This window comes from Coloeus monedula (assembly GCF_965178545.1).
Source record: "Coloeus monedula genome assembly, chromosome: Z".
In the NCBI taxonomy this organism is placed as follows: Eukaryota; Metazoa; Chordata; class Aves; order Passeriformes; family Corvidae; genus Coloeus; species Coloeus monedula.
In genome coordinates this window covers 82,857,365-82,885,029 of record NC_138822.1, presented here as the reverse complement: position 1 = coordinate 82,885,029, position 27,665 = coordinate 82,857,365, and the positions used below count along the sequence as shown (strand labels likewise).

At 43.8% G+C, this 27,665-nt stretch overlaps 1 protein-coding gene across 3 annotated transcripts in view; it reads left to right on the top strand.

The window, feature by feature from the left end:
• Window positions 1-18,374: 18,374 nt before the first annotated feature.
• Window positions 18,375-27,665, top strand: part of ST8SIA5 (ST8 alpha-N-acetyl-neuraminide alpha-2,8-sialyltransferase 5) — a gene marked incomplete at its 5' end in the record, with an annotated part of 39,961 nt that continues 30,670 nt past the window's right edge. For all 3 annotated transcript variants that reach the window (XM_082302109.1, XM_082302108.1, XM_082302107.1), the window contains one exon: window positions 18,375-18,505. In XM_082302109.1, coding sequence (XP_082158235.1) covers window positions 18,375-18,505 — 131 coding nt within the window. The remainder of the gene's footprint in view (window positions 18,506-27,665) is intronic.

The window sequence follows — 27,665 nt, the reverse complement described above, 5'->3', positions numbered from 1 at the left end:
CATTCAACATTACAAGAGGCTGCTGGGAGGAACTGTGGAAATTCCTTGGAGATACTCAGACCTTCACTGGAGAAGGCTCTGAGCAAACTGCCACAGTTCCAGGGTGGGCCTTCTCCAAATGACACGGAGTAGGAATAGAGGATCACCAGAATCTCCTGCCTTCAATAAATTGTCCCTGCCTGTGGCAGGGGTGGATTCAGATAGGATGTTAGGAAGGAATTCCTGACTGTGAAGATGCTGGGGCTCTGGCACAGGGTGCCCAGAGCAGCTGTGGCTGCCCCTGGATCCCTGGCAGTGTCCAAGGCCAGGCTGGATGGAGCTTGGAGCAGCCTGGGATAGTGGAAGGTGTCCCTGCCCATGGCAGGGGGTGGAATGGAATGAGCTTTAAAGTCTGTTGGGACCCAGCCATTCTGGGATTCTGTGATGAGTTGAGAGCTCTTGCTTCTTTACAACAACTAAGTGAGATTAAAACTAAATAAAATAGAGTATCTTCCTAACATCCCATCTAAATTGCTCTTCTTTTAGTTTAAAACCATTTCCCTTGTCCTGTCACTATCTGTCCTTGTAAAAGTTGCCCTTCACCTTTTTTATCAGCCCCCTTGAGGCCCTGCCAGGGGGTCTGAGCTCTCCCTGGAGCCTTCTCTTGTGCAGCTGAACACCCCCAGCTGTCCCAGGCTGGCTGCAGAGCAGAGGGGCTCCAGCCCTGGAGCATCTCGGTGGCCTCCTCTGGACTGGCTGCAGCAGCTCCAGGTCCTTGTGCTGTTGTTCCCCAGGGCTGGGGCAGCTCTGCAGGTGGGGTCTCCCCTGAGCGGGGCAGAGGGGCAGAATCCTCTCCCTTGACCTGTTGTCCATATCTAAACTGGCCATTTAAGCACTTTCTGTAGTCAATGAGGAGACACAAGCACACCCAAGGGCTGATTTGCCTGACTGGATGCCTTAAAAAGCAATGAACTTTTCCAGAGATGTCTGCTCTCCTCTGCTGTTTATAGCATGTGTCTTCTGAACAGCTTTTCTACGGATCTATCACTGAGAGAGCTAACATTCCATCAGAAGAATTCTGGCTTTTGTGCACCACAGTCATGTTCTGAAGGGTCCCAGGGCACATTTCAAGCTGGACTTAATTTTTTATAAATTTCGGATCAGAAAAAGCCCAGAATATATCCTTGATTAGATGTATATGTAATAGTGGTATGAGGATAGAGCGTTAGTCAGATTTTTTATTTGCCACTTTTAATATACTATGATTTTTTTTTTTTTAAATCTTTCTGTGTAATGTGACATGCAGAAAATTTAGTTCCCATTATTTGCAGTAAACAAAGCAGAGGCAGGTAAAGTAGTCTGCTTCCTGAACTCTGGAAGGTGAACCTGTGAAGAGGGGATGTTGCGATTGTGAACTTTAGGATCTGAGTACTTTTTTTTTTTTAATGCAATATTTTTTTTGTCAGAAGGTAGTCTGATAGTTTAATGTATTATTTGCAGTTTAGATATTTGAGTGAGTGGACATTGCATTACTATTTTGCATGAAGAACTATCAGTGTAAAACAAAAATAGGGCTTGTAGTTTTCCTTAATCTACATATGGGATGTTCCACTGGTTCCCAGGGAAACCATTAAGGTAGGATTTGAAGAGCACAAATGAAAAAATATGATGAAACAGTGCTGGAGGCAAAATCTCTTATAGAAGCCTCTGAGAGTGAGTGAGTAACCCTAACTGGATTTGAGGTGGAGATTCTCATTAGTGAATGAGGACCTAAGGATTGAAGCTAAGAGAATGTAGAGTATTAAATGATACACAGAGAAGTAATTTTAGGGATGTGACGTAATGTTTTCAGCCTACATAATACTTTAATCCTCAGACCTACTATTCTAAAACTATCAGCTGGTGTTAATCAGGAATGCTCACAGCAGGGATTGAAATGGCCAGTTCACTCCTTTTATTCCAATCAAATTCTGCTCTCAACCACACTGCTGTCCTGTGTACTTGTGAAGGTAGGATTTGGTACATAATTTGATCTTCTTTTGACTGCAAGCCAAATGAAAAACTGCATTTGACTCACTTGCTGTACAGGCTGGTTAGATTTCCCTCTAGATATTCACTAGCCTGCATAAATCCCACCATTCTATAGGTGATTTAGAATGTGTTTTCAGTGTGTTTTTAAGAGATCTGGACAGAGCTGAGTCATTATTCCTAGCCCTGTCCTGCGCTGGAGCAGTTCCAGAGGATGGGGGATTTTTCAGTCTGGCTGGTTCGTGGTTGTGCCTCTGACTCCCAGGTACCCTCTTGTCCTCTTCCGGCTTCTCCCGCTGAGTTTTCCTTATGCAGGACAGGAGGGATCATGCTGGGCTTCTGGCTTAGTCCCTCCTGGGGACAGGCAGGAAGGCAGGCAGTGGGACACTTGCTGAGTGACACAATTTTGACATCACTGTCCTTAGGTACAGGGAAGCTACATCTCTTTGCTAACTGAAATGATGCTCACCATCCTTCCTGAATCAGGTGATCTCTTTCCTTGAGGGTGGAAGGAGCTGCCTGAGTGTCAAGATAAGCAGAGTCCTTGCCTCTATCACTAGCTGGGCTCTGCTTTTGCTCATAACAGATGACTGTCCAGACTCTCAGAAAGATCTATTGCGCCCTGACGTGAGGCCAGCTCTTGGGCAGTGCTCACAGTCAGTGGCTGTGCATTGCCGTGTGAGCCCTTTCTGAGCCACACAATGAACTATGTGTCTTATTTTTGCTGGGCAGGAACAAATCATAAGTTGTCATAGCCAGGATTGGCCACTGCATAACCACACTAAAGGTCCTTCACCCCAAAGACGGACTGAAAGGCTCATAAGCTTGATACCAGTTCTGGATGTTGAAAGTTTGCCCAGCTGGACCTGATGGATCTGGTTCTCTCTTTCACAGGATCCCAGAATCCCAGACCTGATAAGGTTGGAAGGGACCAGAGGGGGTTACATCTGGTGCCACCTCCCTGCTCCAGGAGGGCAATCCCAGAACACAGGGCACAGGAGTGTGTCCAGAAGGGACTGAAATATCCCCAGGAAGGGAAGCTCCACACCCTCTCTGTTCAGGGCTCTGTCACTGCCCAGGGAATTCCTGTGCAGGGCAATTGCCGGGCTCAGGCCCTGCCCAGTGCTCTGGTGCCATTGCTGGGCCCCAGAGCAGAGCCCGGGCCCTGCCCTGAGCCCTCCCTGCAGCCAGGGACAGCCAGGGCTGAGGGCCCCTCTCAGCTGGGGCTCCTCTCCAGGCTGAGCAGCCCCGGCTCCCTCAGCCTTTCCTCACAGGAGATGCTCCAGTCCTTTCATCATCTGTGTCACCTTCCCCTGGGCCTACTCTAGGGGCTCTCTTTGCATGGAAGAAGTGAAGAACACCTCTGTCTGCCTGTTTTCCTTTGCTGGAACATCTCTTTCTGACCTATATTAAAAATCTCTGCTGCACGCTGGCATGCCCTGGACTTCCCAGGGGATGCTGTACACTTTTCCCTGTGAAGGGAAGCTGGGTGGACACGCAGGAGCTGCAGTGCAATAGAGCTTTGCAGAGGGTAAGGCTCATAATCAGTGTTGTTCTAAGGGTTTTCAGTAATGGAATGTCATGGACGAATTTTTCACCCCCTCTAACTAGATGATATTTCATTTTTGATTAGAGATCCTTCCTTTTCAAGAGTTGATTCCTTTCCAATTCACGGTTGAAGGCTTAAAAAATAAAGTTCACATCTCGTTAGCTTATTGTCATGTTGAGAACTCATCCTCTGAAACTCAGAGTCATCATTTTGCCTGAATCCACATTCTATAATAGGGAAGAGTTTGTGCCCTTCAGAGTGGCCCTAAGTAGCAGTTGCACAAAGAAAGCCATCAGATGCCATTAGCAGCCTTCTGCTGGATTAATGGCCAGCAAATTCTGGTGAAAATGCCTGGAGCTTTCTAGCATCAGTGTTGTGACTTTGTACATAATTGCCCACGAGCAGCTATACAACATCCAGCCCAGTTACACAACATCCAGCCCAGCGCAGCCCCCGCACCTCCCTTGCCACATGCCCATCCCGAGGGGACACAGCGTGGCAGCAGCTCTCCTGTGCTTAAAATCTTCCATCTCTACGCTGGTCTTGGGCTTTCTGTCCTGGACACTTGTGTGACACTTCTTTGTCCTCCTGCCTACTTGGACTGGCTTTGTTGGAGAGCCAGCCCGTGGTGTGCAAAAATAGAGAGATGTGCTGCGATGCTCTCCAAAGATTTCAGTGGGGCTTGCTTGAGAATGCCACAAGTCACTTTTTCAGGCCATCACTCTGCAAACACTTTCAGCTGACAGGAAGCAGCACCACTGCCAGAAGGGTCCAGCCTTCTCACCCTTCATCTCCAAATTCCAGTGTAACATCCACACATCCTCTCTCCTGTTTTTTGGGTCTGTTTTTGTGTTGGGAAACTGATCCATTGAAAACTAACCTTTAAAATTATTTTCCTGCTGGGTTTACTCTTAACTGGATTACCTCTCTGTTAATCATGGAAACCCCATGCAAACACTAATGCTGTACAAGATGAGGAGCAGTGCAACAACAAACACAGGTGGCTGAGAGCAGGACAGGTTTGATTTTTCCATTGATATTCCAGTTTAAGCCAGTATGTAGTGCTTGTAATGATGCAGCTTCATGTTTCCTTCATTAAAAAGCCATTCTGCCCTGGCACACCATGAACTTTTCCATAAAATAATGTAGTCTGGAACAGCTAGTTGGAACTGTTTGAGAAAGTGGTATATATTTTTTTATTATTATTTTTAATTAGTACCCATTAGACCAGATGCTGCACTTTTATTAAGCAACTGTGCAGATGTACGAGAATCAAAGAAAACCCTATCTGCACCTAAAATGTAATATAACGATATAATTTAGTCTCTTCCAGAGTCAGGAGATGCTGTTTTACCCTGGGGTAACTTGCAAGCACGTGCACAGACCAGGCTGCAGACGCAGAAATTGTGAGGGGAGGAGGAGAGGCCTTTGACAACCTCCCCAAGCTGGGAGGCAAAGGTCAGAGAGGGGAAGGGAGCTGGTGTACTTTGGATGTTCGACTTGTCAGGATTTGTTTAGTGAAAAAAACAGCAATATTTCCCAAAGCTCCTCTTCTGGTCTCTGGGCACATCTGTTATTTTCAGAAAATGAACTAAAATAACAAAGAGGGGAAAGTTAACTCCCTAACATCCAACACAGAGAAGGAGTCATGTCCATTTCTGGTTATCACATTCTGACTATGATGGGGGGAAACACCACCCCCCCAGTCCACCCTGAACAAAGATGTTCCAGTAGCAAGTTTAGAACAGGATGATACCATGGAACCTTTGCAAAACAGGATCTGACCAGCTCCTGGGAATGTCTTACACCCACCTCAGTGCCTCTGATACTGATGTAACTCATCTTTAACCTGAGCAGGATTTTCAGAAGGAAACCCAGATTTTTAACAGTGATAACCTGGTTGGAACCAATGGAAATTCCGATTACCTTCCTCTCTTACCTCTCACCAAGCATCTGTAAAAGAGTGGAGCCCAAGCAAAACGAGTGTGGGGTTTGAGACACCAACAGTTCCACCAGGCCTGAAACAGGAATGGGAGCAGGGAAAACGGGACAACGTCACTTGGAAGGGAGCAGAAACTCACCTGCACTAAAAAATATCTTCTAAAGAGCACAGTCTCTTGTGCTTGCTGCCAATTGTACTTGATTAATCAGGTTTCTGTGGAGGTGTTTTCCTTCGCTCCATTCCTAACAGCATATTTTTCTGTAAGTGATCTGAAACTTGTTGCAGATAATTCATTGCCTGTGAGATCATGACTCTTCCAAACCGTTGCAACATTTTGCCCCCAGAAACTAAGAAAATTCTGGTTGAAAAAAACCACATAAATACCTTTCCAAGGCATCAGTCCCACAAAGGTGTTTGTTCTTTTAAAAGTAATCATCGTATGCTTTCCTCCCCACCAAAAAAGGAGGGGTTGGATTTCAACTGGATTTGCTCCTGTGGAGCTGAAGTTTTCCTGCTGGAGTCTATTAGGTAGTTCCAAACCAGAGAGCATTTCTGTGCCACACACCTGTTCCAAGAGCTCCCCCACCTCGATACAGACAGCTGCAGCAAAAAGCCCCATTCACTCTGGAGAAAACACATTTTATAATAGCATCCCATCCCCCAGCCAGACGGGATCAAGCTGAGGCAGCTGCAGTCCAGGTCCCATGAGAAATACTACAAAAAGTGCAATTAAAATAATTAGTTAATGCCTTTTTATCTGGGATGGTAACAAATAAGGAAAAGAGCTTGAAATAGCTATTCTACTTATCAGTCCAGTATGGTATTGGATGCTTCCCAGGGTTGCTCTAAGCTTTCCCTGGGGTTTTAAAAGCTTGTGGGTGGTGCTTGGCCACTTGCTGGATTAAGGATCTCTATTACTGATGGTAACAGGGGTAGGTTAAAGCCACTTGAGCAGTAGATTTTGCTGTGAGAACAAAAAAAAAAGTGAGTCTGAGTTGATAATAAAGTGATTTAGATTCCCATTCCTCCCCTGGAAATCAAGATTGCCTCTCATTGATTTAAGCGTGTACTGGCTCAGGCTCTGATTAAGCAGAATTTGCCTGATGATTCAACTTTATGGGGGATGCACAAACAAAAAATACATGGCCAAATACATCCCTGGCGCAACTCAATGAAATCTGGCATTTACCCAGTTGTTAGCTGCTTGTTGTTTGAGGGATTCTCTGCTAGCCTTCAAACGGTGCAATAAATGAAGATTTCTTTTGCAGGCATTCTAACTCCTTTTATGGAAGTGTTCAAGGCAAATAAAGTAGTGTACCAGGAACTTTAGCCCCAGCAAACTGTGTTTGTTATTGCCACAGCAGGTGATATTTATTCTGCAGCCAAGTGAGATGGCCAAAGGGTGAAATAAACCTAAAAAACAGGGCAGACTCTCTTAATAATCTTTAGATCCTCTGATTTCATTCAGAGATTTCATCCAGGGGGCCAAATTATGCAAATATTAGTATTTTTTCATTTTATATTCCTGTCGTCATTCCCTGTCATCCCTGTGGGGTAACCTGGAGGTCGGGCATCTTACTGAAGAACATGAAAATACGGAATAATATTGAATAATAAATGCTTCAGGTCATGCAAGCTGTCCCTGTCTCTCACCTTCTTGGCAGATGAATACAGAATAGCTGAGCTGAGGGAAGTATGAGTGGCTCACACAGTGATTTTGAGGTGTTTGCATGCAGTCTGTGAAGCTGTCAGTGATCTTTGCATGGATCATCAGAGGAGTTCTTGAATCTAAGTATTTTGCCTTGTGACAGGGAAGTCCAAAAGCTACTTTCTGTATAACTGGGCATTTCCTTTTTATAGTTTCAAATTATTTCATTTTCCTTGCTTTTAAAAATCTTCCAGTTCTTGGAGACCTGTTATTTTAAAGTATCTGATTCTCTTACGTTGTCTGGAAATGTAACGCCCCCCTTCTCCTCATCCCAGATCATTTTTTGATATCACTGAGGGGGAAGAAGTACCCAAGGTTTGCTTTTGTTTTCCTTTTGTCTGTGAGTGGAGGGTTAACAGCAGAAGTGGGAAGAAGGGTTAGCAAAGGAGAGTGCTAGTCATGTGGACAGAATGCCAGCAGCAAAGCTGGCACATGTTGTTCCATTCGCATGAAGTATGTTTTATTCATTTGCTGATGATCATCTACAGTAGCTATGGGAGAGAAGCAGGAGAACCAGAGTAAAAGTGGAAATCTGGGTAAAATTCTGCAGCTTTGTCCCCCTTCAGTGGTAGGTGGCTGCAGGAAATGTGATTTTCAGTGGCATTTGCTGGATTTAAGACTGGCACTTTCAGTGGATTAAATATCAAGGAGAAAACAATCATAGCTCACTTCCTAATGTTATTTACCTGACATCAGCTTGTTTCCTTGCTGTTTTCACACTTGGCCCTCTTGCCATCCCACCTGCAGCTGAAATGGTCATCCAAAGCTCCTGCTATACTCAGGAAAGAAAAAGGTGTTTTTGGGATGTGACGCATTTGACATATGTTTGGGATGCTTTGGGATTAAAAGAGCTGTTTTCCTCTATGGGGTGTGTTAACTCAGTCTCAGCTGGGTGCCTGGAGGGTTTTGGTGAATGTAGGCACATTCATTGATGGTGGGAGTCAGGTGCATCTCTGTTCAGTGCTATTAACACCAAGATTTCCTGGCTTCCATGGGCTGTGTATGATACTTGCCTATCTTCAGCAGGCATGTCAAGGAGTTGAAGATGGGATTGCGTGGGGAAGTGGATCCTGTGCTGAGGATCAGGTGGATCCTACTCTTGCAAGAGCAAGATCTTAGGATCTTAAACTGGCAAAATCATATATTAAAAGGCAGTGGGTTGGTTTTTTTTTTTTTTTTGCCTTTAAGCTGTAAGTGGAAATTGTCCTTGTTCCTTCTGCAGTACACCTGCCAGGCCAGGAAATGCTATGATTGCTGGTTCAGAAATGAGGGAAGAGATGCTGAGGAGGGCAAAGCATCCACCTGTGCTGTATGTGGAGTGTGGGGTGAGCTGACTAAGTGGCAGATGACTCCCCCTCAGCATGCAGATGTCACAGTTCAAGTGCTGAAAGCAGCCACGCTATCAGAGGAGTCCTGTCCTACCTTGCCAAGCCAGCCTGGAGATCTCAGTACTGTGCTGCAGCTGTGCCTGAAGTCAGGAAGGAAGCCTGGTAAAACATGGAGCTGAGCCCAAACCTACAGCTAATTAGCAAATGATAGTTAAGGCTGTTGTCCCCACTCCAATGAGGATAAATATGGACTAGGTTTTTGGCATGCTGGGGGGAAGTTTGGGGTTTTACATGGAAAAAAAGACTGGATAGTTCCACAAAAGTACAAAAAAAAATTAATGATTTTTTAATTGAAACTTTTACATTTAATAATAGTAACCTATTAAAGCCAGTGGGGTATGAAACACTTAGAGCTGTTGTTTGAAATCACCTTGGATGGATATTGAACTATAACTTTTTGCAGCTGTGTAACTTTTCTCTAGTTGCTGGGGAGATAAAACTGTTAACAGGAACACATTAAGTTCTGGAGCACAGACGTGTTGTGATGGGAGAGTGGAGATTGCAAGGACAGGCACTGGATATAGAATGCAGAGTTAATGGCTTTTCTGCTTCTTTTAGTGGAGGTGATCTGCTCGTTCCAGGCAGCAGCTGGTTAACTCAAGTCTGGAACTCTGCTCTGTGTAGGGCTGATCCGAGCTTGCAGGGATTTGCTAGGTGTGTGGCCCAGAGCAAGGTGTGTATTCCTGTGCTGACTGTCTTAGCTAAGGTGATGTGTCACAGCACAGTGTTTGTTGTGAAAACACTGATTTTTGCAGTGCCAGCTGGTTCTGCTTCATCAACTGGAAGGAGACGTGCTGAGGGAAAATGGTTTGTCCTTCCTTTGCCCAGAAGGGTGCTGAATGTACAGATCTGAACTGCAGCTTCCTTGGATTTCCGAGCCAAACCTGTAGTGGTATCCGAGGTGAGGGGATAGCACCTGAGCATGAGCTGCCAGAGGGGAGCTGATGACCCTGCCATAGCTCTCTCGTGTGCTGGAAGGACTTAATTTTCCTATTATTTAGTGTTTGATATGGTGTATTTTTCCAATTGGGAAAGGAAAATGGAAAACCTCTACCTGGACCAGTATATTGTGAGGGATGGCTCCAAGGAGGAAAAGCAAGAGCAACTAGGAGGCTAGAAATCTGTAAATTAAAAAGGAGTAAGGGACATTCTTCATACAGCCTTTCCACTTTGCTTTTAATTCCCTTGCCTGGTAAAGCTTAGAGCAAAAGTTGAATCAGTTTATAATGACAGTGTGCAACAGTTTAGGATATATCCTCCCTAATATCTTTGCCACAGTGGAAAAAAAAAATAAGAACAACTTATTGTGATTATTGCCCCTCTTATTAAACAAATATTTTGTCTGTGATTCCAGCGGAGGTGAAATCACAGCATTGTTCTTGTTTGCAGCTGCTTCCATGCACTGCAAGGACCCACAAACACTACTAGTTTTGGCTTTTGTTGCCGCATCAGGGAAGAGCTGTCCTCATCAATTAAGCAACTTTTGAACCTCTGAAACCTTCCATGTGAATCTGACACTGTGGTTCAAATTCTCAAGTGCAGCAAAAGAGAAATTCTGATTTGGGTGATCCATATCTGTGAAAGGGGAACCATGATAACAACATGAAATGCAGATCTAAATGCAGACACAGTATTTAATTTTAACTGTTCATGAAAAGGAGCAGAAAGCTGATGCAGAAATGCCTTCAAGGGTGACTTTTCACTGTTTAATGTCTCAACACACTGAATTACATTTGGAAGTCGTATTCATTGAAGAATACTTTGGCAGACTCTGAGCCCAGACAACCATGGTTTTACTGTGCTTGAGCCCTAGGTTTATCTTCCTTCTTCACCCAGGTCCAATACCTTTCTCTCTCACTGCCAGTAGCCCTTTTCTTGCTGCTGTTTGCTCTTGTGAATATTATTTATTATCATTTGATGGAAACTAAAATTGCAGTTTAGAGAATGCTTTACCAAGAGTAATTTGTTCCCAGCAAGACCTTTTAGCTACATGGTAACATGAAAGCATCAAAATGCCAGGAGAACATTATAAAAATAAACTGCCCTGGTGCTAAAATAAGCTTTAATTGATTGAGAATTGCACTGAGCCTGACAATCTGAAACATTTATTATTATTTTTCTTTCAAGCTTCAGCTGCATGTGATTTAGAGTGACTGAATTATAGTTCCCACATACCTTCCTACCCACAGTGCGTGAAAGAAAACCCACACACAAATTTCTTAGCTCCAGAGGAGCTGCTGGATACACCTGGAAGAAAATAAAAAAGCTGATTGAAAGTGAAGTTTAAATAAAGGTGATGCTGATGGGAATGTTCGGGAAAAAAAACCCAAACCCTATTCTGGCTGAATGCCATGCTGTTCTTCCCTCTCCTCATCCCCACTCTTCTGGGGATGTCTCTCCCTGTCAAAGGCATTTCCTTAATATCTGCTTGCAGAGCACTGGATCCTGTAGGACATATGGTGTTGGATGTTAATATTGGCTGTGGATAAACTACCACTCTGTCTTCCCCGTTTTAGGTTATTAGAGAAAAAAATCACCTCCAACTGACTGTACTCAGCTATTTAAATGAATGCATGTTGCAGGGTCTCCAGCAAGAGGTCAACACCACCACCAAAGACCGTGCATAAAAGTGGAAAATTTTCTGGCTGATGGATTGACTGATGGTTCTGTTCTAGAGAGAAATATGTGGAATACAGCACTGGAATTAGTTGAAATATATCTAACATCAGTGGGGTCATCATAAATCATAGAATCACAACTTGGGTTGGAAAGGACCTTAAAGACCATCTTGTTTCAACCCCTGCCATGTGCAGGGACACCTTCAACTAGACCAGGCTGAGTTTAAGATCTCACTGTAAATCTCTACTTGAATCATAGCCCTGGACAAGTCATTTGCAGTCAAGAGCCAAACAAGGATTTTCATTTAACTCCCAACATTATGAGAGGAGGAAGATGCTCAAACACCCTTTTGGCTGTGGCTGTCCATCTCCCTGCCCATTCCAGCACTGCCTGTAATGGTGCTGTAAAAGCCCAAGCTGCTGGCAGAGGTCAGGGGTGATCCAGGCCCTGCCTATGGATGGAGTTTCTCCATCTGGGTGGGTGGCACTACCCTTGAGACTCTCAAACTTGTTTGGCAGCAAAATGGACCATTGTTGTCTTGGTTTAGCACTGGTTTGCAAGCTGAGCCATTTGCATGCTACCAAACACAGCTTCCAAATTGCAATTCCTGCTGTCTGCCAAAGGGAGTAATAAATCCCTCTCTCACCTTTCCTTCTTGCCTGCATAAATTATAAATGCCCATGGCAGGAGCTGACTCAGCTGATGCCTCGTTGCAGTGTCTGACTCTTCCGGGAATGGTCTTTGTTTGTTACCCTAACACAGGAAAGCATGACCCAGGCATTCATGGCAGATCACAGATCCAAAGGAGGGAATTTGAAAAGGCCACCAGTTTTATTAATAGCCACCTCTGTGGCCACTTGCAGGTCGGACCAGAGACTGCGCAGGGCTTAAAGGCTGAATCCACACTTCCCCAGGAGGGGTAGAAAGATGTGCCTGGTCACAGTGCCATAGGGATAGAGGTGTCTGTCTTCCAGGTTCGTTGTCCAGGTTCCAGTGGACATTTCTACAGTGCCAGAAGAGCAAATTTCAATATGGTCCATGAAGAACAGGGATTGTTGAAGACCACAGAAGCCAGATGGATTTTTTTTTTTTAATTAATAGTTTTTGTCATGGACTGAACTAGTAGTGGACTATCATGGATTATTAAAAAAAATCATGATATGTCTGAATACATATTGGCTTTGGCTAGTAGAGTAACTCATGTGAACAGGTAGACTAGCAGTTAGCAGTGTGTGTAGCCAGCTTTGTAATCAGTGCTGTTGGAGTGCATGACGAGGAATGGCTCAATGTCCTGTCTGCTTGAAAGGTCGTATGAACTGAAGCCAATGGTTAATTCAAAAGGAATATACTTCATTCCTTTGAATACAAAATCACTGCAGAACTGAGATTAAAAGTTACCCTTGTAGCTTTTCCTGAATAGTTTTCTATAATAGGTCTCTTTTACACCTTGATTATAAGAATAGCGTAAAAATTTCAAAGTTTTAATTAGCTGATAGCTCTGAGGAAAAGTTTCCTTTTCACATTTGCATCCATTTTGATTAATGCTTCTCACTGACAGAGAAAAACATATTCCAAAATCTGATACACTGTCTCTGTGAATTAATCTAACTTTATATGCCATAGTATGTATTTTTAAAAGTATCTATTAATGTTTTCAGTTATGCTGAAAAAATGTACTGTTAAAATAGTGACATAATTATTAATTATGGTTTTCAGTGTTAGATAATGCATGATCCTTATTCTGGTCAAGGGAAATATTTGCTTATTGTGGTGTTAATATTGAAATATTTTCATCGAAGAGAAGTATCAATCTTTCAACACCCATTGAAGTGAGTACCACTGATTCCAGTACTTTCCAGACTTTCACTGGAAGGTTTTAAATGTAGATTTAGTGAACTAGGTGGGAATTATGACTTGCTTGGGGTAGAGCCAGGATCATGTTTCTTCTTTGAGACCAACAGTTGGCCATGGAAAACCTTTGACCCCTCTGTTGTTCTGCCAGCATCTCAGTCCCTTGATTTGGTGCTAAACCCAGAGCTCCCATGCAGTGCTCCAAACTCAAACTAATATTTTTTACTGGTAATTCCTGTAAATGAATTTTGGTCCTTTTTCCCTGAAGAGAGTCTGGGCTTTCACTGTTCTCAGTTTCTTTCAGGGCTGTGAGCCTGAACAGGACCATAACAATCACACTTAACTTCCTGTATTTTCTAGGAATCTGGAAATGTCACTGGGAAAGCAGGGATGTCCCTAGCACTGAGTTTTGCAGTTTGCTATTCATTTTAGCAGGCTCTGCTATAAGGAACTGTCAACAGTAAATGTACAGCACTGCAGCCACGGCAGCCTCTGCATCAGAGCTTCCTGCCAGAAGACCTTATTCCTTTGAGGAAGACATTATTCCTTTTCCAACAGAGATAGTGTCAGCAGTGTAAAAAAGGGGTATTTTTTGCACTGGATTATTTATATTTACATATGGGGCCCTATGTGACCCATAATTAGGAGTAAATTGGTCGTGGTTCAATAGATGATGTAATGTATATCCAGTGTACAGACCATATGTTCTGTTCAGGACATGTCCTCTCATTCAGGTGTCTCCACTGGTAGGAGCCTGGTGCCAATTAGCCACTGTCATCTCCACATGGCTGAACCCAACTCAGAAGAAAATAAATGCTCACATCTTAGCTGAATCCTTTCAGCATCCTTCACAGTCTCAGTTTAAGACATATGGATTTGTGGCAGTGATGGGGGACTAGACACTGTGTTAAGCATCAGATTATGCTAATAAATTCATGTTTTATATCTGCAAAAGAATTAATATTGATAAGCATATGTTTATGAGTTTCATATTCAGCAGAACCTTCCAGCCATATACCTATGTGCCAGCTCTTTGCAAAATCAAGGATCTAGCAGTTTACACTAGCATTGTAGAAACTGTAAATAGACATGATTTAATTTTAATTGGGGAGAGGGGGGAATGAGGTGTAAAAAATGTTCTCCTCACACCTTTTACAGCCCGTAGTATTCTGCAATGCTGGCTGTGAAGTTCTTTGGTCTGAACCACAGCCACGAAGATGAGAGTGGCTCAGCAGGCAGGAGGAGAAAGAATCCTGAAGGGGAATGTGAAGCATATCTTGTTTTACCCTGAACCTGTATGATACTGCGGATTTAACATGTTCAGTTATATGTTCCATGATTTAAACAACCAAGAGACACATCTGCTTTCCCAGACACCAAATGCCCTTGCTTTCAGCTGAAATTAGAATGCGTGATCAGTCAAACACTGATTCAAATGATAGGTTCAGTGAAAGATGCTTATAAAAATTCCCAATCAGACCTGCCTATCAAAAATTAATTTTTTCTTGTTCATTTGCATTAAAAAATAAACTGCAGCTCAGTAGTAAGGGCTGTGTTTTGTCCTTCCAAGACAGAGAGTGAGATGAGCTTATTCCCTCCACAAGAGAAATAGAGTCTGACTCCTGCCAGGTTTTCTCCTCTTGCCAATTCATCTTTCCTCATGTAGAGCTTCAGTAGCATGGTCTTGGCTTTTTTGTCCTCGATATTTAATATCAATTTATTCTAAAAAATAAATAAATCCAAATCTGATTCATTGGGCCTTAAGAGCAAATGATGAGCTCCCATTGGAGGGTGTCACTGTAAGGAATATGTTTGTGTTTGTGTTAGAGCACTCACAGAGTCTCGCTGCTCAGGGTGGAGGAGTTTCTTGTGACAGATTATCTCTGGTGATATTTAGCAAGCAGCTCACATGCAACAAATAAAGGCCAGACACGTGTAAGACTGACTGCTTCTGGCAGCTTCATATTAGGATCCATTTTGCCACATTTGCTTTAGACTTTGAAGTCTGTGCTCCATGAAATGATGCAGGAATACCCGTTCTGAGCTTGTGTCTATCCTGCTGGACATGTTATAAAAGCAGGTGGATGCAGCACTTGGGGACATGGGCTAGCGGTGGACCTGTTGGTGCTGGGGGAATGGTTGGGCTCAATGGTCTTAGAGGGCTTTTCCAATCCTTCTCAGGCTCTCAGGAGGGGATCTGTTGTTGTCTGTTGCTTGTTTAAGTGCAGGGTGTAAAATTATTTTAAAAAATATATTTTCTTTTTTCTCTGCAGAGGCCTGATGCTTTCAAGGAGGCCTGTAGTTTACAAGTGGAACTCTCAAAGGGCCCCGGGAATGAGTGCTGACACTGCTCATTCAGCCCTTCTGCTGTACTCTAAGGCAGTTTCACTTACAATAAATGTTGCAGGCAACCTTGAGCATCCTGTGAAAATTTGTCAATAGACATCCTATTTATCTGTGCCTGCAAGGAGCTGGTCTGCTTCCAGTTCTGCAGTGGTGTTGCACTGGGCTGAGGGCAGCAAACAGATTTCTTTGGCATGTGACGTCAGGAATGATGCCTGTGCAAGATCTGGCACAGAAAACCTTTCCTATTTTTTATAGATACCTTTGTACTTTGCTTTTCAGGTCTGCAGCTCTTCTGCTCATAGGTCTCTCAGGTGCTATATCTTCTGGCCAGTCCTGATATAGCAGAGAATGATGAGAGGACACAGAAAATCAAAGCCTGACAGGATACATGGGCTGTTTGCTGCAGCTCAGGCTGACCATCACTCCACGAGAAAGAGCATCTGCTAGGCTCAGGAATTTGGTGCATTACAGCAGACATCTCAAGAAAAAAAATCCCTTTGAATGGAGTGGAGTAAAAGTAGAAATGCTGAAAGTGTTTTCACCAAAACCTAGGTGATACAAGAATCTGAAAAATCAGTGTCACACCGATAGAAAGTCATAGGAAGCCAAATTCTACTCTCTGATACTTTGCTGCTATTGTAAAATAACTCCCAGAGCAGCTGAGGCAAATTTCTCAGAGTTTTCAAAGCCATCAGTAGAAACCAAACAATTCAAAGCATCAAGTAAATTTTCACTCACATCTGAACTTACTAGCCTTGACTCATGTCCTGCATACAAATCTGCCTGTGTACTATCTTATGGGGTCTCAGCCTGGGAATTTTGATGGCCATACAGATTTTCCTTTTCCTGAGAGGATTTATGATTAGAGCCATCTAAATGGTACAGTTCCTATAAGAAAACAGTCTCATATGATGTGAGCTTACATGAACTGATCATTAAAAGAAATGTATTTGGCCCTAGAGCTGATGACTTTGACATAGGGAATCAAACTACTTTTAGTGTTTAACTTGCAGTCCCCTGGTATGTGTATTATTCCCAGTACAGTATAAATGCATCCCACTGAGTTATTTTTCTAACCTAAATAGTGGTTTTCTTTTCTTGGCCCTAGAAGACCCTGAACCACAGGGTTCAAAGAGTGTTTCCCAGGAAGTATCAGTACGTCCTTGCCCTCTGCTTCTACTTTTCCCTGGATAATCTTTGATCTGACCCGGGGTCCCCGCTCTATTTATATGCAAGGTGATAATGAAAGCATTCATCAGGGTTCAGAAATAGGGGTGTGGGAGGCTGTGAGAGGCACTGGGGCAGGTCATATCAGGGGCTGAATCCCTCTACCTTCTCTGCAAAGTCAGGTGTGCCTAAAGTGCTGGTCTCCAGCCTGCAGGAGTTCAGGGTGACCAGCTTCCTACCTTAAACACTTGTGTGACTTCTGTTGCTTAAAATTAGGAAAGGCAAAGCCTGTTTCAGCCATTGTGTTTCTTGCCTAAATTTGTGTAGGTCATGCTGAGGACTCGCCTTGTTTTCAAGCACTGTGTTGAAAGCGTTGCACAAGATTACCTTTGGCCATTCTTCATGTGAAGCACCAGTTACAGCTGAAACGAAGTCCATGAACACTCCCCGTTTGCTGCTCCACACAGCTGGGCTGCTGGCACACTAGAACATTTTGCATACGCTGATTTAACTGTTGGAAAATCTATTCACACAAAAATTTTCCTATTCTTTTAGACAAAGGATTTTTTTTCCCCCCTCATTGTGTTGTCAAGATCCTTTTCCCATCTGTTATTGGGGCAAGACAACCTCCTAGTATGGATGTTTCATTCATGGATAAAGCTTTCATTGGAACTTGTTTTAGGGTCAGGGCAGATTTTGCTCGCAGTGAAATCGGCGACAAAACTCCCCATGAGCTGAATTGAGCCTCTCCTGACAATGGGGGATTTTTAGAGGAGTTAACAATGGCTGTGAACAAGGTCTTGTTGCTCTGCCCTTTCAAATGAGAGCTGTGTCTAGTGGAGGAACAATCAGAATATTTGTCTCTTTAAATGAATGGTTCTTAGAGCTTGCACTGTGAGGCAGGCTCCCTCTCTGCGGCTGTGAGGCTACTCAGAGCCTCCAATAAATCAGCATGCAGGCATTGAGAGCTCTGTCCTTGAAGGGATGCACAGTGACCTTGCTTATGCTTACTCTGGAGGAATAGGGGAAACAGAGGAGCCCAAATAGTGAGCGGTGTGTGACTGAAGGCTCTGCATTCTGCATGCAAATACCACAGCACCGGAGCCACGGCACGGACGGCGCGCTGCTACACAGAATGCAGCTTTCCTGCTAGCCTGACCAGCCTGACTGCTGCCGCTGCTGCTGTGTTTCTTTTCATTTTTTTTTTTTTTCCTTGCAGGGTTCTGAATGAAATCCTCATGATTGTTACATGCTTGCTCAATAATAGCATGCCCCAGTCACGTCTCCTTGCGAGAATATTTCGCTGGAATCACTGAGCAGAAGCAGAGAAGAGCTGACGACTATGTGCTTCCAACGCAGGTTGCCGGAGCCCCGTGTTTGCCATTGGCTGCAGTTTTCTGGTTTGTGAGCAGCTTCCCCCATCTGGAATATGAAAATGGGATTGAAGTAGATAATTGCTAGCAGCGGGTTTTCAAGAGAGGCTTAGAGGGAACAGAATGCCTCTCACACAGCACAGGCTGCCTGCGCTGAGAGAGCTCTGAGAGATGATTTTAGATGTTACCCACGTCTAAATCTCCTGGAAACTTTACCATGGAAGCAAGCCATTGCGCACAGTCCTGGAGCTAACATCCAAAAGGGGCAAGGAAGGGGCAGCAGGGCCAAACAATGGGATACCTTGTCCTTGGATTGCTCACAGAAAAGCCAGCAGGCATTCCCCTCTGCTCCCCAGCAGAAAGGGCATGAAGGTGGCGATGAACTGAATTTTACCCAGTGAAGCTTCAGTGGCTTTTAAGAAGGATGGGATACACTGACCCTTCGTCAAGCCGGGATTTGCTGGGAAACAGAACTTTGTTCTTCATCTTCATCTGCGCCTTTGCTGTGGTCACCTTGCTGCAGCAGATCCTCTACGGGAGAAACTATCTCAAGAGGTAAGGGGGGATTGGAGGGAATAGGAAAAGTTGTCTGCTCGGACTGAGGGGAGATGGGGCTCCAGGCAAAGCATTGTAACAGTTCAGACCACTTCTCAGTGTTCAGCTAATGACAATAATATCTTGTCAGTCTGGGAAGGTGCATCCAGCATCTGTAATATCTGTTGGATTACGAATGCAGGAGAAGGTTAGGCAGAATGTTTTGTGAGTTTCCTGGATTATGTTTTAATCCTCAACTGTCACAAAAATATAGGGTTTTATTCAACTTAAACAGACTTGTACCACCTGACTATTTGTCCCTTATCAAACCCTGCCTTACAGGCTTCCCACTCTGTGTAAGTTCAGGCTGAAATTGCTCAAGAGGTTGAATTAAGGTAGCACATTCATTGCTGAAACTTCAATGTCTTTAGAAGCAAACATGCAAACGCAGTTCCTAAAATCAATATTGGTGGTCCGAATAACCGAGAGAGCACTTCATGTTTTCACTGCTGTGTTCTTATGAATTGCTGCTGAGACTGCTTCACTGTAGAACACATCAGTCTTTGACCTGAAAATGCTCTTTTCACAGCAAACACTAGTGAGGATCTATAAGTGTTTAACCTAGACCCATCCAGAGTTTATTTTACTTAAACCTAGTTTGAGAAGTTACAGCTTGCATGATTTTATGAAGAGGAGTGTTTTCCTTACATGCTTTGAGGTAAGTGTTTCAGCTGTGTAGGCAGCTGCTGTGGAATTTTTTACTGGAGTTCAGCTGCATTCTGCCAGGAGAGATCAATGGTTTGGTTCTTGCCTTGCTTGCAACTCATGTAGTTGTTTGCCTGGTGCCAAGAGCAAGCAAAATGCTGGCAAATCAGCAAACGTTTCTCTCTGGGAGGGAAAAGCAAGCATGATGTTAATATGTATAGACAGGGGTGTTGTTTAGCCACAGAGCAATCTGTGAGCCTTGTGTAGCACAAGGCCTTGTCTGGGGGACTCTGTTTGACTTTTGGGCACCCCAGCTCCAGAAAGATGTGACTTCCTCAGCTGGAAGGAGTAAGGGTGAGCAGAGGTGTAGAAAACATGGGGTTTTTTGGCTTGGAGATAATTGCGGGGAGAAAGGATAACTGACTTGAAATACCCAAATTAAATCTTACCAGAAGAAAGCAATAAATACATCTCTGTAAAAACTCACAAGGTGTTAAAATGTTGTAGCAGGAAAGACTTGGATTTAACCAGAACGGGTAACTTCTAAAGAAAATGGTTCCCTGAGGAGGTATAAAATCTCCATATTTGGAAGGCTTCAGGAACCTGGTGGGCAGACCAGGGTAGTACTAAGCTTCCTTGGTGTTAAGAATATGACTTCATGGCCATGTCGAGATCTCATCTTGCCTTATTTTCTCAGTTTTTCCCATTTGTCCTGGAGGCCTGGCAGCCCTACCCATCCTTGCCTTTCCAACTCAAAATGACTGGAACATGATTAGAGAGAGGAAAAATAAATCCCAAGTACAAACTGAAATGAAAAATGGCAGAGTAAAGATAAAATGATGAGAAGATGCAAACAAAAACTCTTCCACTAAGTGATCTCTGCCTCTGTCCTGCCTCATGTCCTGGGAGCCTCTCCTGTCTTCACCAGGGAATGAAAAAAGGCTGATGTCCAATTCCCAGGACGGCAAGGAGAAAGTCTGTTTCTGAACCCTCTGCCATCAAAGAATCTCAAGTAGGGAGATGAGCAAGTATTTTGTCACTTGGACTGGAAAACACTTCTTTTTTTTTTTTTTTTAATTCCAGGTTCCAATTATTTGTTTCTTTTCCTTTTTTTTTTTTTTAATTAATCATGTGAAAAGAGTCTCATAGAGGCCTCTCCCAACTCAGTGCAGGGAAAATAAAAAGCACCTCAGCTCCTTTCTGCTGGGAATTGGCAGTTCCCATCCTCCATGGAAATAAAAATGCAGGATGTGGCAGTCTTGGGCTGTAAGTTTTTGGTGACAGAAAGGTGATTTGAGCAGCGGCCTGCATTTTTACCATAATATTATGATGAAGGTACTTTTTTTCCAGCTTTCCTTTCCCTCCCTCCCTCTTAATGCCCTGCAGTACCTCGTGGTGAGCATTCCAGGGCAGTCTGATTGCCAGTGAGCTCCATGCAGGGGCAGCTGTAACCTTTAATTACACTTGGATTTCACAAACCTTCGGTGTTAAGCCCCCTGCTAGAAGCTGATTCTGGCTACAAGGCTCCTTGGACATGTTATAACTTGTACCTGGTGGCTTTGGAGAGGCTCCTTAGAGAGGGGAAGTGGGATATTTATAGCCTTGGTGCCTCTTGCCAAGCTGGAGCTTGGGGATGCTGCCTGAACCCGCAGCCATTTACTCGTTCGGATTCCATGTGCTACTTGTTTGATGACAGCCTTTGCCTGCATCCCAACACCTGCAACAATAGCAGGCCCCATGGCCTCTTCCCAAGGCAGCAGGAAGAAATTCCCTTGTGTGTTTGGAGAAACCTGAAAATTGTCCTAAAGTACTATTTCAGTAAATGTACAGTGCTTTTAAGTCTAAATATAGCACCAGGGTAGCTCTTTTCTCTGCAAGAAGATGGTGGATATGGGTAAAGGCCAGCAAGGCAGGGAAATGTGACCTAAAACAAACAGCTTGGGCACAATGCCAGCAACAGTATAGACTCAGGACTGGTCCCAAAAAGCAGAGTCGAGAAAGTCATTCTTTTCTGGGAGGAAGATGGAAAAGTTTGCTGCATGGCTGTAAGCTGTGCCATGCCACTTGCCCTTACAAGCGGGGAATGGGCTGGTTTGATGGCCATAAAATCCCACCTGAGGCTGTCCATGGAGGGTGCCTTGGAGGCTTGGGGTCCTGCACTTGCCCACAGCCGTGTTCCCAGAGCATCTGTGGGGGTAGCAGGACTGTGGACAGGAAAGGACACTCCAGGAAATAAACTCTGCTCAGTGAAATTTGACAAGGGGCCCAGCCTCTGGTCAAAATCCTCTCTTTCCCATTATGGGATATTAATGGGCTCCTGGCATTGCTGGAAGAAGGGGACACAGTGCAGTGATTGAATTTCTAGGCGTTCACACATTTGTCACCCACCATGTAATGTTCTCCACTCCTTCCTTTGCAGTTTTATACCGTGTCATTGGAAAGCAGAATCGTGCCCACCTTTCTTTTTGCCCTTTTTCAGTTTTCTCCCAAGTGGGATGGATGTGGGTGCTCTCACCCAGGCCAATGCCTCATCCCTGTAGTTGCAGCTGAAGTCCTAACAGGAGAGTCAAACTGCGAGCTGGAGAAATGACATCGGGAAGCTCTGGTCTCTGTAGCTTCTGATCCCAAGTAAAAAGGATGATGAAATGAGATATAGTTAAGCGACTTTAATACGGATCTCTGGGGTAATTATTTTTATTTTAGGATTAATGTGATGATTAAAAATCCACTGCATTGATCTGCTAAAGTAGGTTAAATGCTGTGGACTTCTGCTTAAATCCAGAGCTGCCACTTGCTTTTGTATTGACTCATCTTTCCAATGCTCGCCTTTCAGCTGAATTTTCTTTTGAATCAGATGTTCATATGAGGGCTGGCCTTTTTTTGTCAGCTCTTGTTTGGCCAGCAGGGAATAATCCTGGATTACATCAGGAAACTGCCACTACGGTAAAAAAATGTTGAAATCTGTCTTCATCTCCCAACCTGTAGCATGGGAGAGATCAATAGGACAGTCCTTCCCTTTGGCAAGGGAAAAATATCAGAGCAATACTTTGCTATAAACCAATATTCTGGCAGGAAATTCACTAAATTCTGGGTGTTCTAACAGACTGACTTCTGCACAGGGAGAGTGTCAGCTGAAAAAGGGAATCTGCACCTTTAAAACTTCTTTTTTTTTTTTTTCAACTGAGTGAGGAGAGCACATTTCCAAATCTATTAAAGACTCTGAGCAAATATTACCCCAGGGCCTGCCAGGGGGAAATAAAAGATCTCAAAGAATCACACAGCAAGAGTCAGCAAACCTTCCCATGCAGGGAGCTTGCATTATTTGAAAGCTTTACACCTTCTAAATGAGAATAAAACATCACTCTTATGTATGTGTGCCCTCTAATAACAGACTCTCATGACTTGAGGTAAACCCACAATTTTTGGATATCTGAGGCAGCTTTTATTCAACAGTTGCAGATCTATTCCCGGGCATCTTTTCCTCTTTCCTTACCATGTAAGATAATTTGTGATAATTTCTGTACTGCATGGACAAATAAGGAATAAACCCAGAGAAAATAAACCTGAACAACATGTTTGAGAGATGATTTAGTCTGTACTTTAGACATGTCATACTTACAGCAGGGACAGCAGGAATTGCAATGGGGACATGGAGGCTACACGTGGCCTAAGTTGTATTTTGTCCTAAACTGGGTTTTTCGTCCTAACTACAGCTGGCTCAGGTCAGTTGAGAGCTCCTGCTCCATCCCTGTCCTGTCCTCCTCCCGTCTGCTTATAACACCCTGTGAAAGTGTTAACCATAACTGAAGACCATCTATTCCTGTGTTAAAAGTCTCTTTCCATTTAAATATCTTCCCCAAGAGGCATAATCTGAAGGTCACCTAGTGAGTCATCTCTCTCTGGTCACACAGCTCTGTGCCTCTAGTCCTAACCAGAGGGAATTACTACCCCACAGAAATTACATGTATCCTGTGAGTCATCTTGATGAATCCCTGACAAGGAGCTGGGCAGGTCTGGGGTTTGTGTCTTGAGGTTTTCTTCAGAGAAGAGTGCTGGAAACTTCAGAACAAAGCAAAGCCTTCAAACTGTATAGAGCAGCACAAAATGTGTCTTTACAGGATATGGACATCATCTTAAAGGGGCCAGATCCAGTCAAGCACAGCAGGAAAAGATGAGACTCCATCTATGCTGTTCCTGCTACAGGGTATTCCCAAGAGAACTTCAAGGGGTGCTTGTTGGGAATGGGATGGAGGGGGCAGAACCAACAAGGGACTGATAGTTTAATTCAGTTGTCTCCAAAGTCATGGAATCACAGAATCACTGAATGGTTTGGGTGGGAAGGGACCTTAGAGCTCATCCCATTCCACCCCCTGTCATGGGCAGGGACACCTTCCACTATCCCAGGCTGCTCCAAGCCCCGTCCAACCTGGCCTTGGACACTGCCAGGGATCCAGGGGCAGCCACAGCTGCTCTGGGTAACCTGTGCCACCACTCTCACATGGAAAAATTTCTTCCTAGCATCTACCCTAAATTTACCGTTTGTCACTTTGAGACCACTGCCCCTTGTCCTGTACCTCCAGGCCCTTGAAAATAGTCTCTCTCCATCTTTTTTGTTGGCTCCCTTCACGTGCTGAAAGGCCACAGTTACATCACCCTGAAGCTTCTCCTCTGCAGGCTGAACAAGCCCAATTCTCTCAGCTTTTCCCCACAGCAGAGCTCCTCCATCTTTCTGATCCTCTTGGTGGCTTCCTCTGGACTGGCTCCAACATGTTGATGTTCCTCCATCCAGAGGCTGGATGCAGTCACCCCATCCCACTGGTCATCCCATTGCATTTTTCACTGCTGCTGTTTGTTGCTTTAAGCAATACTCCTGAATCCAAAAACCTTTCCTTCCTCTGCTTAAAAGTTTGGGGCTTTTTTAAATGATAATTTTAATTTGCTTTTAAAGGAGAGCATCAAGTGGCTGAAGTTTTAGTACCAGAGTGTGAGGATGTGTTATTTCCTCTCATGCTCCCTGGCAGTGCTCCCCGGCAGTGCTCCCCATGGCCCTGATGCAGAAAACCAGCAGGGTCTGTATCCTTGCTCCCTCTTTGCTGTATTTCTAGCACTGTTTGGTTTCACCTCTGCTTTTGAGATGACAAAACCACCTGCTGGTCTGGTCTGTGCACTGCTAGTCCTTCTTCACTCTTTAGATAACAGTAAAGGTTAACAGTAAGGTAACGAGCATCCATTATTTCAGTGTTTTGCATGTGCAAATTGCATTGTCCCACACCTGTCACTCCCTGGTATGGTACACCATGGTCCTTCCTGACCTCAGATCATGAGAGATGTGTCACTACAGGGTGGCCTTCAGACACTTGCCCCTTTTATTGTGGCTGTGGCCACCCAGCACCCCCCAGGACAGTGTCCACAAGCCCACCCTGTGGTTGGTTTGAATCGTATCGGGCTGTAGGAGCTCTCCAGAAACTTTTTGCCCTGGAGCAGCAAATTATAGGTGTCCTGCTTACCAGCCAAAAAGTGGCCATCATCCTCACTGACTAAATTAAATTTAGAGACAATTGAATCCTGATTCTAATTCACATAGTATCCAGTAACAGCTTCCTTCAGTCTAATTTCGTTGTGTGAAGATCCAGGCTTACTTCTGTCCATGCAAAAAACTCTTCTTGTGTATTTGGCTGAATATCTGGGTTAAATCCTCATTTTACACAGATCTGTTCCCTCAGTCTGACAGAGTAATGGTTGAGTATTGCCAACGCCCAGCATTCAACAACACCCTTTCATCCAAAGTGGTTTAATTGCCGTGACTCTTCTTTTAGAGAAGAAATGCCTTGTTCTTTGATGTTTTGGAAAGAATCACCTGCTTGGCCTTCATGTGTCTGGGCAGGTACAAAGTTCAGTCTTGCCTCCATTTGTAAAAAGCCAAACCCAGAGCTCAGCATTCCCATTTTGGGTTGTGCTGCACCCACGTTCCCCACAGCCCCAGCTGTGATGGATCACACCCTTGACCACTGACCTCTATGGCCACTGATGATGACCTGGTAACATGGTCTTTTATTTTTGACCCAGTTGGAGTTTCCTGATCTTTCTAACACTTGCTGGATTTGGTTTGGACATAATCATTGTGCAAAGTTTTGTATTTTCTTACTTCCACTGTGCTTTGTTCTTACCCTTGATTGCTTTTTCATTTCATTTCTCGATTTTTAATTCAAGTGTATTCATTGCTCAGCAGTCCATGTCTCCCTCAGGCAAACCATGGACTTACCCTCTCATTTCTTCGAGGCATGCTTGCCCTCTATTGCTTGCATCCATTTTGCTTTTCCATCAGCCCTGCAGATAGTCACTGTCCTTTCACATCCTTTTTTATTTAGTTGGGTTTATGCTTTACTTCTCAGGGTGAAAGCCTTAAAACAGCCTCTGGTTTGGCATTTTCCATCAGAACAAATACGGCCAAAGCTGGGCTTTTCACAGTCCTAGCAGAACATCTTAGGCTGTAAATATTTTGGCGGGGTTGCATAAGTGGGAACAGAAGATTATACCATCCGCTTCTGCGCATGGAGAGAGGGAATTTTGCCTGCTCCTGTACCTGGCACTGGGTACACACTCATTGACAGCGAATGCATTTTGCTCATGGTCTTCAGCATGAACCCTCAGGGCAGTGTAGGGACACTTGACCTGATGCTGAGTATATTAGTACTGGAAACTTGAGATGCAAGGCAATTATTTCAGCCGGATCTCTTGTAGTGTGGTGAGATTTGGTACCCACGCTGCATCAGGCATCTACCGTCTCAAACGTCAGAATTTGCTGGAATATTAAAACATTTGGGATTTCCTGTGAGTCTTCATGCTCAGGGCTTGGTTGTTTTTTTTCTTTTCTTGAAAATCACATGCCTCACTATATTTCATTCTGTTGTTGGTTTTATGCTGCCCCTCAGTATTACAAATAATGATATTTCAATTATTAATAACTATAATTAATTATAACTGTGAATAACTATTACCAATAGGATTGAGAAAGATTATCTATTAGTGCTTAGATGTTTATCTTCCAGGCACAAATGAGAAAAGATAAGATTGTTATGATTTGGAAGGTATCCTTTGATGTTCTTGATGTCCTGGTCAACATTAAATCCATTTTGAGCCAACTATTTGAATGTATTTTATCCTTCCTGGGAAGTTATTTCAGACCAAGTTTTTTCAGTTCAAGTTTTGCTTGTGAATATGTGATGCAAGATTTAACCCAAATGTGAAATGTGCTACATGAAACAAAACCTTTTTTCTGTGTAATAATGGTTATGATCCAGAAGCTTCCCACCTATGTTTCCAATTTTGCTTTTTGCACTAGTCAAAATATACTCCTCCACCACTTTAATACTATTATTTCCCTCTAACATAAAGAGCCAAACTTGTCCCTGGTATAATTCTGTAAGGCCAAGAGTGTGGTGAAGCCAGACGTGTTCCTTTCCCACATCCATATTTTGGGTTTCATGGGGCCTGGGTTATCTAATTCCTTCTTTTTGCTGTGAATATACCATTCCTGCTCTTCCACATATTTTCATACATTTTCAAAACCTTTTAATAATCTTGTCCCTTTGAGATGGGAAGTGATCAACTCAGTAATTACCCACTGTCAGTCAACTTGCAAAGCTGTAGGTCACTGAGACAAAGGTTGATCTCTATTAATGCAGTGAGCAGAGGTATGTATGTGCTTGTATCAGGACTAAAACTTGCATTTGGCTAATTTCTCTGGAGAAATAAGTATTTCTCCTAACTTGGCTGGTCAGATTCAATGTTGCTTCCACTGAAAAATATGAATTCTTTTATGGACTCACATAAGAAGTGGAGCATCCTGCCCAAGTACTTCAGTTGGCCCCAGGAATACTTTATATTTGTGCCCTGCCTGGCAGGATTATGCCCCTGGATCCTGGACTGAAAGAGGACAGCACACATATGGTGTTTTTGTGGCATTATGTAGCACAGGTGAATTGGACCTGGACTGCTACAGGCAGATTTATATTTCTTTCTTTCTTTCCCCTGTGCTGCATCTTTTAACTTGTTGTGCCTTGTGCATTTATTTCAAAATGGATTGGGGTGTTTTAAAGTGATATTTAACTATTCAAGTAAGCATTTGCCTTGTTCCTGTCATCTGACTTCATTGACCTCAGGGACTGAGTCTGGCCCTTTTGTCAGGAAAGAGGTTTTGGTTGCAGGCTAGTCTGACTGGACACTGCTGGGCTGGGTTTGATCTCAGTGTCTCACTGTTGCCCAGTGGTAATTTTGTTCTTTTACTCCTTTTGGGCCCCTCTGATGTCTTTTCAAGTGTGGTGTAAATAAACTTGCTATTCCTGGCCTGTGCAAAATGAAGAGGGGTCCTTGTTTTTCTCCAGAACTCCTCTTACTGCTGTCTCTGCAGGCTGCTATATTTCTCTTCACTTGTGCAGCAGTCTGTCACACTGGACATTCCTGATGTTCCCCTCAC